The 14,442-nt window shown below is 43.2% G+C and overlaps 3 protein-coding genes across 6 annotated transcripts; all 3 read right to left on the bottom strand.

Annotated features, from left to right (window-relative positions):
- Positions 1 to 328: 328 nt before the first annotated feature.
- Positions 329 to 2,983, bottom strand: LOC115587511 (ras-related protein Rab-33B). 2 transcript variants are annotated; one of them, XM_030427373.1, is made up of 2 exons: positions 2,658 to 2,983; positions 329 to 1,660 (listed from the first exon to the last, which is right to left on the bottom strand). In XM_030427373.1, the coding sequence occupies exons 1-2, from the start codon at positions 2,913 to 2,915 to the stop codon at positions 1,220 to 1,222; spliced, it is 699 nt and encodes a 232-aa protein (XP_030283233.1). In that variant the 5' UTR covers positions 2,916 to 2,983; the 3' UTR covers positions 329 to 1,219. The 2 variants fall into 2 exon arrangements, with proteins under 2 accessions (XP_030283233.1, XP_030283234.1); XM_030427374.1 differs by having other exon boundaries at positions 329 to 1,654.
- Positions 2,984 to 4,206: 1,223 nt separating this feature from the next.
- On the bottom strand, positions 4,207 to 8,750 carry kbtbd7 (kelch repeat and BTB (POZ) domain containing 7). Its single transcript, XM_030429231.1, has one exon. The coding sequence runs from the start codon at positions 8,349 to 8,351 to the stop codon at positions 6,480 to 6,482; it is 1,872 nt and encodes a 623-aa protein (XP_030285091.1). The 5' UTR covers positions 8,352 to 8,750; the 3' UTR covers positions 4,207 to 6,479.
- A 3,760-nt stretch (positions 8,751 to 12,510) lies between these two features.
- On the bottom strand, positions 12,511 to 14,213 carry LOC115588599 (p53-induced death domain-containing protein 1). Of its 3 annotated transcripts, XM_030429279.1 has the most exons (4): positions 13,633 to 14,213; positions 13,458 to 13,539; positions 13,202 to 13,365; positions 12,511 to 12,913 (listed from the first exon to the last, which is right to left on the bottom strand). In XM_030429279.1, the coding sequence occupies exons 2-4, from the start codon at positions 13,476 to 13,478 to the stop codon at positions 12,679 to 12,681; spliced, it is 420 nt and encodes a 139-aa protein (XP_030285139.1). In that variant the 5' UTR covers positions 13,479 to 13,539; positions 13,633 to 14,213; the 3' UTR covers positions 12,511 to 12,678. The 3 variants fall into 3 exon arrangements, with proteins under 3 accessions (XP_030285139.1, XP_030285138.1, XP_030285137.1); XM_030429278.1 differs by having other exon boundaries at positions 13,458 to 14,213; XM_030429277.1 differs by having other exon boundaries at positions 13,202 to 14,213.
- Between the last annotated feature and the right edge of the window lie 229 nt (positions 14,214 to 14,442).

The raw sequence follows: 14,442 nt of genomic DNA, 5'->3' as shown, positions 1-14,442 counted from the left end.
TTGGCTGAAGCATGAAGTTCATTGTGCAATAAGAACCTGCTATCTGTGTAACATCAACAAATAGGAATTGTGGGTTTTTTTCACGCCCGCCTAGCTTTTAGCATGCTAACATCAGCAGATATCTACAGAAACACCCTTGACATAACCTCAAATCTCGTCTTTCTGCACATTCTGATGATCATTTTACTTGACTTTTGACTTGACTCGCATACTGCACCTTTAATGTAAACCAATAAAAACACACCTAAAATAAAATGATGCATTATTTTATCGTTCATTGTGTGTAAGCATGTATATGCACATCATGACACAAGAGAAACCCTGGATATAGGATCGGTAAAACCACTTTTATTGATTTGCAGCCTCACATTGTCACAGATCTCCATAGTGTTGGAAGGTGTTTGCATTATTGTACACATGCAACAAAAGTATCAGTCGAGATTTTGCCTTGCACCATTGATTCTACCCGGTGTAACAACACCACCGAGCGTGTATTCACTTGTGCATTTCAAGTAAACTATGTCTGTTTGCATTTTTTTTTTTTTAAATCATGAGTGAGCTCTCTCCTGTTGTGTACAAGACAATCTGACACAAAGCTCGTTATGTTCATATTCATATTTGAGTAACACACATTTAGCGACAGCACCAAAACGCATGCTGCATTTATATATATATATATTTTTTTTAACAAACTGAAATATCCCTCCAAGTCATCCTTTTTAGAAAATGATTGCACCGTTTTGTTCACAGTTTTAAATCTACCTTCTTGGTCCCGTTATTTACATTGATCTATTTTGTCTCTTAATAAACTGTCTGTATTGAATAGTGTAGAAGTTGTAGTGCTACTAGACAGCTGATTGCATATAATTAGTCTATGTACTAAAGTACACTCTGTAATGCTTTGTTTGTTTTTAAATCAAAGTGATTTTAAGTGCAGTTTGAGCTACAGATGTTTGGCATACCCCCACAATCATTCATGCATTTCATTGAAATATTGTGCAAACCTAAAGGCCCATTCCGTCTCTGACAGTGCCTTACATCAGGCAGGGAAAAGGGGTAACAAAATGGGACGTTTTTCTTCCTTTTCTGAGTCATGATCGTAAGAATACAGTGGCGCTGTAGAGAAGGATCACCGCTTCGTTCAGCACCGTTGCTGTTCCTGAAGGCTGTGACGACCTTCTTACACTCCGAGTACATTCATATAGGAACGGAGGTGACCTCAGCATTCGCAAGTTCCTGCTTCCCGCTCTCTCTGGTCCCACAGCTGCCTGCTTTCACTCAGCTGCTTCAGTCTCATGGGTTTGTGGCTCTTGAGTCTATAAGCCAGAGTCAGAAAGATAGCGTCAACATTGTCCCTCTCGGCAGGGTCTTTGGCCGACGTCTCGAACAGCGGGAAGCTGTAGCTGTCAGCAAGACGCTGCGCAGCCGAGGTGGGGACCTCCCGGCGGTCCCTCAGGTCACACTTGTTGCCCACCATGATGCGCGGCACCATGGGCCCCACAGAGTGTCGGCGGCACTCCTCGATCCACTCTGGGATGCTCTCGAAGGAGGAGAGGCTGGTCACGTCGTACACGAAGATGACAGCATGGACGCTGCGGTAGTAGTGCTCCACCATGCTCTTCCGGAAGCGCTCCTGACCTGCCGTGTCCCAGATCTGCAACTGACACAGCAGAAATAGATACTGACATGACTAAATAATATTCAAAGTCACCCTCCAGCAGTGCTCAAACATGGTGCATGTCCATTTATAAAATCGTGTAGCTAGGAGCAGAATACACAAAATCCCTTGATCATTTTGTCGTACAATTCTGGCTGTATAATGATCTTAAATCTTGAAAAGAGAATTACAATTGAGGTGCATTTGTGGGGACATTTGGTGGGACATACCAGTGTTGAAGGAACATGTCACCTTGTAAAGGCTCAGTGAGGAATAAGATGATAGACAATACTTACTGGTGGACAGATTCCTAGTTGGTTTTGGTCTTTTCATGGGATTTGCTGACAACACTAATAAATAGTCAATTAAAGAGTGTGTGGCTGGAGGGTGGGGCGTACTACCAAATGTATGCACCAGCGAAGGCAGCATAAAATGTAATCAAACCCTGAATATGTGGAGGCTTGGAGAGATGAGCATTTTTTCCATACAGATCACAGTGTTAGGCACCCATTCATTTTCATTATTAATGGCTGGATTCCATTTAGTAGCATCAGGTTCAGGGTCCTGGTACTGTGTTCAGGCTTGGCTTACTGTCCCACTGTGGTTTTCCGTCTATGACAAGTCAACATTTCTGCTGTTATAAAGATTGTTTGTGGGTATTTAAAAAGAAAAAAAAAAAAACATACACGTGTTCCCCTTTTTGCTGTATAGGCCACCTCCTCTTCTAGGTGCCTGATGTCTGTCTACTATATAAAGTGATGATCTCATGGTGTGTTGGTGTGTAGCCCTCTGCAGCTGGTCATTTTAAAGAGGTAGGCCTGTCTGTTGTAGCGGTGCCATCCCCCCGCACAGCCGCTGAAGTCAGACAACAGGCTCCAGGTCAGTCTCTCCTCTGTGTCCACCCATGAACCGCAGCTCAGTCCCACGGCCTTGTCAATCTCGCAGGAAGCCGAGGGCTGCTTCTCACGTTAAAACATTAAAAACATAGGTATCCTCTCACCTTGATGATCTCCCCATCGAGATCCAGCGTCCTCTCTCTGAAATCGACCCCGATCGTTGCCTCTGGGTTTTTCAGGAAAGTTCCCCCGCAGAACCTGTAAGTCAAACACGTCTTCCCCACGTTTGAATCTCCGATGACGATTAACTTGAAGATGCGAGCCTGTGCAGGCTCATAGTCGCGGTGCGACGACAGCTCTAAAGAGTCATTTTGACTGAAAACGGTGTCAAATTCGTCCCCAGGTTTGTTTTCTATTGCCATCGCTCATCTTCTCGCGGTCTAGATGTGAGCGGCGCCGAAACATCGCGAGAACGTGAGAGGCCAACGGATGTCTGTGGAAAATGTGTCACGGATGAGATAGCGTCCCTGTTATTTACCACTTTACCCACATCTCTACAATGTTTCTAATTCTCTTTTATTTGGGACATTTTTCAATAACCAACATATATTTTCTTTTTCTACACCTCTTTACACGAGTAAGCCAACCAAACAATACAAAGTAAGAAGATCTTAGAATAAAAGTCTTATATTAAATTATATTTTTTATCTTTATCTTATCTTCTTTATTCTTAATATCAATTTATTTTTATTTCGTTTCACGTCTAATGTATGTATTTATTATTATATTAAAATTATTTTTTATGAATAATCAATACAAGTTTATTTTGTCTGTTCACTTACATGCAAGTTAAGGGATAATTAAGACACATCAATCAACAAAGAAATGCACAGTTTCACATAAATTCAAATATATAAATAATATACAAATATAAACAATGAAAACATAATCTATATTTATGTTCCAATTTGTCTCAGCGAGCATACTGTCGGCATGTCAGACTCACCACATACATAAATCATATATGCACATAGACTATTAGGCTTTTTAAAGCCTAACAGGGTATTTACCTCCTCCTATTCAATGCCTTGGAAATAGTCGAGGAAGAAAACTCTGTAGTTCTTATCAAATCTAAAAGTGGTATTTGAAGTACTAAAGGGTAGCTCAAAATTGCATTGCATTGTGGGCAACGTAGCTTTTGAAAAGCAGTCCAATGGGCAAACTTTGCACCGTTTATATTCCCCTCATTCTTCGTCCTTATCAAAACCTGGTGCCTACATTACCCACAATGCAAACTTAGCTGCTGAGTGACACAACTGCAATTTATCAGATCACTGTAGTCTTCTCTGGAGCAACAAAAGGCTTTATGATACTTTTTTCATATATGCAGTAGCATTCCTCAAGACCTGGAAAAAACATACATTGATTAGAAAAAAGGGCAGAATTACCCTTTAAAACAGTGCTTTCCTGAAATAAAGACCTGATATAGTAGACCTCATTAAGCTCTCAATATTCACAGATCCTCTCATCTTCATTGCTCCCCTGTATCCTTCAGTTTCAATTTGTAACATGTATTGGGATTATAAACACCGTTTTTCCAGCACTTCGGAATCTTGTATTGGTTATCATCAACTGTATAAAATGGTTTCTACCTTATGTGTGAGGTGCACAAAATTGAATAAAGTAAAAAAAAAAAAGAACAATACACAAATGCTCCTCTACATCAGTTGCAGATGTTTATTTGACACAGACACCAAAACAGCTTTATAATCCAGATCACGAGTGTTAGCACAGCCAATCACTCCTCACCTTCTCACACACACACGCACAAGTTAATATATCACTTCTATCCATCATGAAGAGAGATAGCAGCAGGAGCTACACTCAGTAACTGGGGAGAAAACAATGGCTTCCAAACTGTTTTTGTTTTTTTTAATACATGCAGACAAAATGTCCTTCGGCTTAAACAATTCATCAGGACCAAAGAATACTTAAAACACTTGAATTTTGATTCCTTATTGTAAAATAAATGTTAAATTACAAAAAAAAAAAAATCGATAAGAAAACACACATACACTCAATAAAATAAATTTCATAAAATGTGTCATTTGTCACCAAAACCACCTTTTTTCACTACATCAAAACAAAAACAAACGTCAATCATGGCATACAGGCAGAAGCCTAAACCTGAGTGAGCGTACAGTGCATTGGCTTCTTCTCTTCGTACTGCAGTTTTCACAGCACCAGCAGTGTGTGTGACGTTAACAGAAAAAAAAGGACAGCAATGTTTTAAGCCCTGTAAATGACCAGTTGTTTGTCATAAACATGAGGCACTTGAACTGCCTGACGTCCCGAGAGTCAGCAAAGATTTAATACCAATCATATGCAGTTGTGTTCATTCATACAGGCTAAATAAAACGTTATGAGCAAATATTTGTCGCAAATCTCTTAAACACACACAACACAAGCATTAAAAGGGACCTTCCACCAATAGTCAGCTGGAGTGCAAAGTTTGACCTATTATGTCGTTCGGAGCTCTGGAAGAGCTTTGTCAAGTATAAATAGATTCTTGCTGCTTTGCAAACCAGGAGCAGAAAAGATGTGGGTGTTTACCAAGAAGGAAAGCGCTGACAAAAAAAGCAATACATTGCATTATGGGGGTGGTTTTGTTATGCCTCCCTAAGAATCTGGAAAACAGAGCAAACTGAGCTGTTAAAAGACACACAGCTCTTCTGCTATGTAAGTGTGTTTCCAATCCTATTCCTGGCAGCCTGCATGTTTCCCCGCTCCAACACACCTGATTCAAATGATCAGCTCATCAATAAATTCAGCTGAAGCCTGATAAAGACCAGTTCATTTTGATCAGGTGTGTTGGGGCATGGGACCAGGACTGAAAAATACTGTGTACATAGACCGTGAACTCAAGAGCAAGAATGGGAATCTTCGCATTTTGGCTTCGATCAATGTGTTTGCTAGACGAGCATCCCGAGTTCTCTTTTCCACTCTGTCAGAAGCCCTTTAATCTTGTATTCTAAATGTCATTTTACTTTCTACATGGATCTTGATAGCCTTATTAATTAAATTCTCTTTCCCAGCAGACATTTTAACTTGTGACAGCAGGGAAAGCACAGATGGAAGTAATAACATTAAAGATGGCTCAGTTCCAGCAATTAATTATCTTATGAAGAACACCTGTGTTTGAAGTCTAATTGTCTGGTGCTCAAGGGCCGAAGTTTCATTCCACATTGTCCCTCTGGTCTTGTGCATCAATACTCAGTTTGGAAACCAGTGCATTCTGGGAAGTGTAGGGTTCTGTGTTTCTAAAGCATTTAAAGCATCAGTTTTCATCTTTGTTAATCTGCCTCTCACCAGTTCCACAAAGTACATTGAGGTGTCACACTGCATCTCATGGAATACCCTCCCCCTTAATGATGTGCTAAATTATGAAGACAGATCATCCACTCTACAGGGACAACTAATGCTGCACATTTATGGTTCAATCGTATATTTGTCTTGAGTAATAGTGTAAACAGGTATCTGTCCGACATCATGTCAGGACAAGATACAAGTTGAAGAACACAGCCCTCATGTCTCAAATGATAGCCCCTTTAAAGGCAGACATTTTGACTTGTCAAAGAAAGAAAAGCACAGGTGTGACCAATAACATTAACGATGGCTTCACTGTCTGCGTGTCCCAGTAGGTCATGTCAGTGAGGAAGCTCGGACATTACCAGAGCCCTGGAAGTAGCTCAGCCAAATGGAATGCAGCCATCATTAATTCCACCTGTGCTTTTCCCTGCTTTGGAAAATGTCTGCCATGGAAAGGGACTATAGCCAGATTGTGATGGCTTCTACTGTAAATGACTGGCTTTAATACTAAATTGAACCTGGATCTGTGACCTCCTCTCCTGGCAGGCAGAACCCTGTAAAAACCCATTTCATTATAAATAAGTTAAACTTTTCTTTGACACAATGACACATTTCCATCACCAGTTCTCATCTGAGAACGAGCTAGAGCTGCCAGAGTCCGAGTCTGCATCTGTCAAACCATCAAAGTCCCAGTCGGCGCTTGAGCCGCTGTCGTCGTCCTCCTCTGTAGAGAAGCTGTGTGCAGAGCCCAGGCATGCAGGGTACACGCGTGTTGAAACGTACACGGGCCCAAAGGTGGACACATACACAGCCATGACATTCTTCCATGTGTCCCTGGCTGGGTCGTACTCATGGATAAGGACCCTGTTTTTGTTGTGCTGCAGTAAAGTCTGAGTGAGGAGGAGCAGCTTGTTGTTGTGCTGGATCACCTGGTAATTTAGAGCACGGCTGTCGATGGGAATGTCACCCAGCCTCTTCCATTCCCCTCTGGTGGGGCTGTAGGCTTTCACCACAGGGATGTCACACACACAGATTATCTGGTCCTGGAACACGCAGGCCTTGTGAAGCTTGTCCCTTCTCAGTGAGCCACAGTGGCGCCAGCGGTTCCTCTTGGGGTCGTAGCAAAGCATTCTCCTTTTATTCACCACATACAAATGGTCATTTAGTGCCACCACCTGCATTTTACCCAAAGAATGAGGCAGAGGAGCCACAAACGTCCACTGGTTCCTCTGGACGCTGTAACACTCCACCTCCTTCAGTCGGGCGTCTGTCACTGGATTTCTGCCACCCAGAAGGTACACATGGCCATTGAGATAGCCCATCCCAGAGTGTATCCTCCCCAGTGGTCTCTCTGCCAACTCCTGCCAGCTGTTGAGCACCGGGTTGTACAGCCAGAAGTGTTTGGAGAGGTGGGAGGCTAGGAACAAGTTGTTTTCAGGTGAAGCACAGGCGATTAAGGACTCCATAGTGGACCGTTTATAATCCTGACTGCTGAGGTCTTGTAAAGGAGGAGCCATGAAATACAGGTCCTCTGAGTAAGGGTCGCAGCACATTATGTTATCGTTGGGCAGGCCGAAGAAGAGAATCATCTCTTTTGCGCTGACACCTATCCTGTGCTTCGGCGCGTCCAGAGTCGCAGACATTTCGCAGCCGTCCTCGGCCGACAAGTGGAAGAATGATGCGAGGTATTTCTCGATCAAAGGTCTTGCCATGAGGCCCTCCAGGTAACACTTGTCCTTCTCAGCAAAAAGGTTCCAGCGCACACAGGTCAGCGCCTGCAGTGCGTCCTCTCTTTTCTGCGGTGCATTGGCCTCTATCCACTGCAGAGCGGCCGAGCACACCTTCCTCTCACAGTCCACGTCCAGAGTGTTGAGGGACAGCAACTCCTTCAGCTGCTTCAAGTCCAGCTCGCACAGCTCTCCTCCGTTACACACCTGGTTGAAGTTCTTAGCAATGAAAGCTTGTGCGTTCTCCTTCAGTTCAGGATTGTCATAGGTGTCTGCAAACTTCAGTATGCCCACGCAGTTGGAGAGGTCCAGCCTCCTTGACATGAACCCAGAGCAGGCTTTCCTGATGTACTCGAGCTGGAGCATGTTGGCCGCTGCGTACAGCCTCTGGACGTTGCTTTCCGTGATGGTCACCCTGCCCGTGTAACAATAGTCGATGATGACGGACATGGACTCGGCGTCCACCCCTCGGATGACCACTCTCTCCTGCATGCTCTCATTTAACCCCCCGGTGAACATGCTCTTGAAGTACGGGCTGGCGGCGGCCAGGACGTTGCGGCTACACAGGAAAAGTTGATCAATGTCACCTCTGGCCGACTCTCCGCCGGGCTCCAGCGACTCCCCCTCACACTCGACCCCGATGGTGACGTCCCCGAGCAGCCGGCAGTCGTACAGAAATTTCAGCTCTTTTATCAAACCCCGAGCGTGCTCCACGTCCTCCAACACCTCGGGACCGCTGAAGCAACTCAGCGCCGAAGCCATTGCTGCAACCCCGGTGAGCAGTTTTGCCGTTTCACGTCGTCTAAGGTCTGAATTAACCGGCTGTCAGGCGGTTTACATGCTCAATAGCGCGGAGGGGTCCGTGCGCTGATGCTGACACATCGGTTTAACAAACACAATCAGTCGCTGTGTGCTGTGGAAAATACATTACCAGCGATTTAAAAGCGCAACGGTCGCCCGTGTGTCTGAAAGCCAACACCTCTCGGTCTCCAAATGGTCATAATGTCGACTTACTCTACATTCATACTACACAAATTATACCCCGAGAGTCGCTGTTGTATTAGTGTCAATTTTCCTTGTTTTTTTTGGTCAACGCTGTCATCTGTTTTGAGTCGGGCAGACAGTCAGGGAGCTCGTAAAATAACAGTCTTCGGCCGGGGTCGGGACTATATTTCCGGGAGAAATTACCAAAATAAAGCCCTATTTAATGTAAAAGTGTTGCATGGATTCACCTCTTTTCTCACTCTTTATCAAACTTAATAAGACCTCTAATGCTTTCGATGCCAGTCTTCACGTTTACCACATTCTACTTCTTAAATGTGTCATCTTGACCCAAAATGGGACTAATTGAATCTCTTACTTTGAAGCAAACTTGGCTGGCTTCCGCTCTCGCTCACACAACCTTGCTAAGAAAGGCACTTCTCTGATTGGTCAATGTAACTGGGTCGAATTACGGTTGGTTGATCGAGATTAATTCGAAAAGATACGATAATTTTTCTTTTAAATTTCTATAATTATAACAATCTAAATGTAATTTTACTTTTGAATTTAAAGTTTGAAAATCATAGTATTTAGTATTTATTTTAAATTTGTAGATCTGTCCAAATCCATAATAAAAAAAAATACGAATAAGAATATAAAGAATAACATTAATAATAATAATAATAATAATAATAATAATAATAACGTTTATCAACTGCAAGCCTCATATTATTAATATTATTGTTTTTGTTCTTTTTGTTGTCATTATTAACAACTCCTGTGAATAAAATGATGAGTTAAGCCCATTTGCAATTACTTTTCAAATTCATAAATCTTCACCACACCTGGAATACAAATGCTCTGCCATTACTTCTCCCCAAGGCTGGATTAAGAATTCAGAGGCCCTTGGGCCAGACTCTTAGAGGCCCTTACACACACACACACAAACACACACACACACACACACACACACACACACACACACACACACACACACACACACTTGTATGTGCACCAACACAACAGACAACTACTTTAATAGTGCACAAGTGTGGATGTAGTGTTGGAAACTCCTGCACTTAAACAGGATTCACACTGACCGATAAATTCAACACAGACTCTCAGCACATGCAGTGTATGTGTGTATTATCAAAACAGTCTACACTCAGATATGCAGAAACACTTCAAAGAATAGCAAACAACCTGTTTTTAGAATAGCCACGATAGCAAACATCCCACCAACAAATGTTTTCCAAATCATAAAAAAAACAATGCACATTAACAACGCTTGGGAGACAAGAATACACACACACATTAGAGTCGCTACCTTATGCAATGACCTTTTTTCTGGCCTTTCTCCTGGCAAAAAATCTACAACTGTAGATAAATTAAACACAAGACTCTCAGCACATACAGTGTATGTGTGTATTATTATCTTTACCTCCAATAGTTCTGTCCCTGGCAGAAGCTGGGTAGGTCGACCGACCTGCAATTAAGTAATTCTGCAGCGCCTCTCTGAATAAGAATGGTCTTTATCGTATCGCTGCTTGTGTCTTTCCACAATTCCGGATCCGTAGTCGTCTCGTACCACTCCTGCATTTCCGTTCGGGGGCCGCCGGTCCCAGCGGCATTGTCACTGGCAGGTCCCTGCCGTCATCCCTGGCATCATCCGCAGCATTGTCCGCAGGATCACTCACGGGATCATCCGCGGCATCAGTGGCCTCACCACAGCCGTCAGGCGGGCCATCCAGGCTGGTCAAAGATGCGGGCGGGGCAGCCGGTGAACAGGTGACTGTCACACTGTCTCAGTCGAGGGCAAGGCCCCTCGCTGTGGATGAGCTGGTGATGTGGAGGCATCTGCCGGGTAGTGATCCTGCTCTTCACTGACGCTGATGCCATTAAAGTCAGTGGCGTAAGTATCGGCAGTGCAACCGCTGCAGCTGCACCGGGGCCCAGACGCAGTCAGGGGCTCATGAAGGAAGAAGGACAAAAAAACGAAAAAAAAAAAAAAAAACAGCTGTCCAGAATTGCCACAGGACCTGTTTTTGTGAATGAAATATCTGGGGGCGGGTCGGTAAGGTAACGCTGAGTGGCCTTGATGCCTGTCAGTAATGATGAGTCGCGTCTCGTCACCTCTCTGCTGTGTCTGCAGCTGAGCACTGTGATGTGTCTCTCTCCCCGGCCGGGAGAGTTAACATACCGTACAATACCAAATAATAGCCGGGGCGTTTATTTGATTCAATCACTGTACAGACCAGGCATTCATGGGACAGACGTTTAATTCCTTCCTCTCAAAAATCCGGGATGAAAATGTCCCAAACTTCTCCAGCTTCTTGGTGAATTCTCTGGTATCCTGCTGGGCAATAGTTGTCCTCTGCAGGTGAAGTTGTTGCAGCGGAGGAAACGACCAGCACTCACTGCAAACTCCTCATCTCTGCTGTCACTCGTACATTTGTTCCTCCATCGCCCTGATCATTTTGCGGGACACTCTCTCGTGTTGTGCCCGTTTGCTGATAACTCATCCCCGCATGTTTATCTCAGGCTCCTTCTTCCTCCCTCCAGCAGGCAGCCTGGCCCTGTTGCTGTCCTCCTCGGACAGACGCTGAAGCTCAGTTAGATTTTTTCGCCAATCTCTCACTTTCTTGGTGTCGACGGAGAAACGTATAGGCGCAGCAGAATAAATAAACAAACAAACAAATAAATAAATAAAAGGCCGTCCATCGGCGGATTACTGATCGGCCCACAGCGAAAAAAGTGGCTGCGCGTGTGTGTGTGTGTGTGCGCGCGTGTTTCGGGGCACACAAAAAATATTTGCACCGGGTCTATATCACCATGATGTGACACTACTGGTTAAAGTTAGATGCGGTGAAAAAGCTTGAGATGTTCGGAATGCCATGCCGGAGTTGCGAATGTCTTTTATCCCTCTCCTGTTTTGCTTTTAATTTAGTGGCCCAACCCTAACCCACCGCCTTTTTCCCATGTTTTTCCGTTCCTCCATCATCGCCCGGACACAGACAGCAAAACAAACAATCAGTCATATTTTTATTTGCAAATAAATCGGGTAGACTATAACTTTGTAATTCATCACACACTTAATGAGGTCCACTCACAAAAAAAAAAAAAAAAAAACACTAAGTGACGGAGGCCTCTGGTAGCTCGAGGCCCCCGGGCCGCGGCCCAGACGGCCCGGTTCGGGATCCGGGCTTGCTTCTCCCCGCTGGTAGATGGCACAGAGCAAACCAACCAAACATGCCACCATACTTATGAACTAATCATCCATGGGATGTCTGAAAGCAGTTCCTGCTGCAACATCAACAATTCACTTCACTTTCAACTTCTACTGCAGTTTTATATTCACACTGCACTCTAAAAATAATACCCCTTTATCAGGCTGTTACCACTCAAACCACTTCTCTATAAAGCATCACATATTACGTCAACCATACAATCCTGTGCCAGTATTCTTGCTCACCCAAGCACACTTTTATTTAGCCTACTTGTAACCCATATAAAGTAGCAGTCATACCACAACCTTACAGTTCACGGTAACAGCTGTCTTGCACAAAAATATATGTTGTCCAGTGCTGTTCATATCTGTAAAGGTTATTTATAGGTTATAGATTTCTGCCTATCCAGTTTTGTTTAGATTTTTTGTTGTCTTATGTCTAAGCTTCTTTTTTTATTCATGCACGTGAGTCTAAATCCTTTGAATCTATACCATCTCACCACAGCCAAAGGTGCTAGCAAATAGAAGCAATAACTACATTTATTTATATTTGAAAATGTGATACTTTATCATTTCTGTTATGTACAAGTCACTTTTACATCACTGTACATTGAATAGCTTTAGATTTGTTACTGTTCTTTGGACAAAATCATTTCAAGATTTATGGCAAAATTGTATTTTTATTGGAATGAAAGGAATTCAAGATGGGTCCATCTTTATTGCAAAGCTCACATTTCAAACAAGACATAAAGTGGAGTGACTTTATAAATGGCTCTAATTTGCTTGTTCAATGACATTTGTTACATTAATATCATCAGATAACTGTGCAGTGTACTTCTATACTATAAACACAACCACAGCCATGTGTATTCAGACCCAGCTTTAAGTGTATCTACGGCTGAGGTCGTTGATCCTGCGTAGTGCGTCCTGGTTTTGAATGGTCTTGTGGACTGTGATGATGAAGGGGAAGGCGGAGGGCAGCTCAACCCTTCGGCTCAGCTTCTGGTGGCCCCAGTGGAGGCAGCGCAGCCTCTCAGCCAGGTCCCGTCTGCCTGCCTGCTCCAGTCCATCTTGTAGCAGCTTGGTCTTATTGGGCTTATCCCATGATTTCTCATACCTGATAAGGATGGACATCGGGGAAACATTTGAGACTGAAGAAATGAGCAGGAGAACAGGAGTGCAATGGTGTATTAGTTTCAGGCTCTACAGTGTGTAAAAAGCCTGAAAGTCATAGCTCTAGCTCAGTAGACCAAAGGAAAACCTAAATTCCCCCATGGTGATATCCTTGTTATTGAAATTACAATATATTTAGGCTGGAAGTGACTACATTTTACTACAGCATCAAGTTAGATACACATGCGCACACACACACACACACACACACACACACACACACACACGTTACCAGCTTTCCAGCATGCTCCTAGCCTGGACATTCTTCTCTGTAGATTTGGTTTGGAACCGGCCTATCTCAGTTCTGTTGAAGCCAAGCTCGTACGCCAAAACTGTCCACTCAAAACCGAGCTGGCTGGAAATCTCCTGCAGTGTTTTCAGGTTAATCACAGCATCCTGAAAAAAAAAAAAATCATTATCATCATCAACAAAATGTCTTTGTTGATTGATGCTACATGACAGTGAAAATGAAAACAGATTACACATACCTCTTGGGCTTTGTTGGGCATTATCTCAAATTCCAAAAGAGCAGTAGTGCAAGCCACACTCTAAGTAACTGCCTTCATAAACCTATTTTAACAAAGGTAAAGATACATATAATATATCAAACACACATTTACAGTCCAGGATTCCTTATTGCAGGCAGAGATTGTATTCACTTACTCTGAGCTACAGTATGCCACAAATGAGCGTGGTCTGAGTGTTACTGTGGAGATTCATCATCAACATACTGATCTGTTAAACATTAGCCACTTTAGCTCCAGGCTCCCCTGCAGTGATAACATGTCAGCTTAAACAACCCTCGCCTGCTACCAGGTAAACAAATGTACTGTGCTAAAATTAGATTCAAGTCCCTTTTTTCTCAAGGCTCAATATGGCTTATCGGTAATCAACCTTGATAGTGATTGTACGTTAGCAGAGTTTGAATGTGATTCATGTTGTTTTGAATCTGTTTCATTCACCAGGATCATTTCACAAAGAGAATGCTGTTTGCTCATAGTACTTCACCTTCAGGCCCCCACTGCCTTAATCGTTTTACATACCTTGGACAATTTTGTGGAATGTGTTAAGCTTCACAGTTGTATCATGTAAAAATCAAGTATTTGCCTTTGGAAAAATGCATTTTCAATTGAGCATCTTGCCTCACAAAATAACTCTGTTTAGACAAACTGGTGACTGAGGAAGGAAGTCAGTCAACATGACTAAGTATAACGTGAATAAAAGTCTTGTCTGATTACCTTTACATTACCTTGTCTGAACCTGATTTCTGCCGGAGTCAAATCATAGTTGTTGCAGCGCCCCTAGAGTCAGAAATTGCATATTGTGCATTTAAACATCACCTGTTTCTTTAAATAAACAGATCATAAGTCATTCGCTTATTCAAAAATGACACCTATTAATGGCAACTGTCAGTACATAATGATGCCAGCCCGTCACTGTGCACAGCAGAGTGACAATGCCATCTGCAGTTGA

This window comes from Sparus aurata, chromosome 9 (assembly GCF_900880675.1).
Source record: "Sparus aurata chromosome 9, fSpaAur1.1, whole genome shotgun sequence".
NCBI lineage: Eukaryota > Metazoa > Chordata > Actinopteri > Spariformes > Sparidae > Sparus > Sparus aurata.
This window is presented reverse-complemented; position numbering and strand designations above follow the sequence as displayed.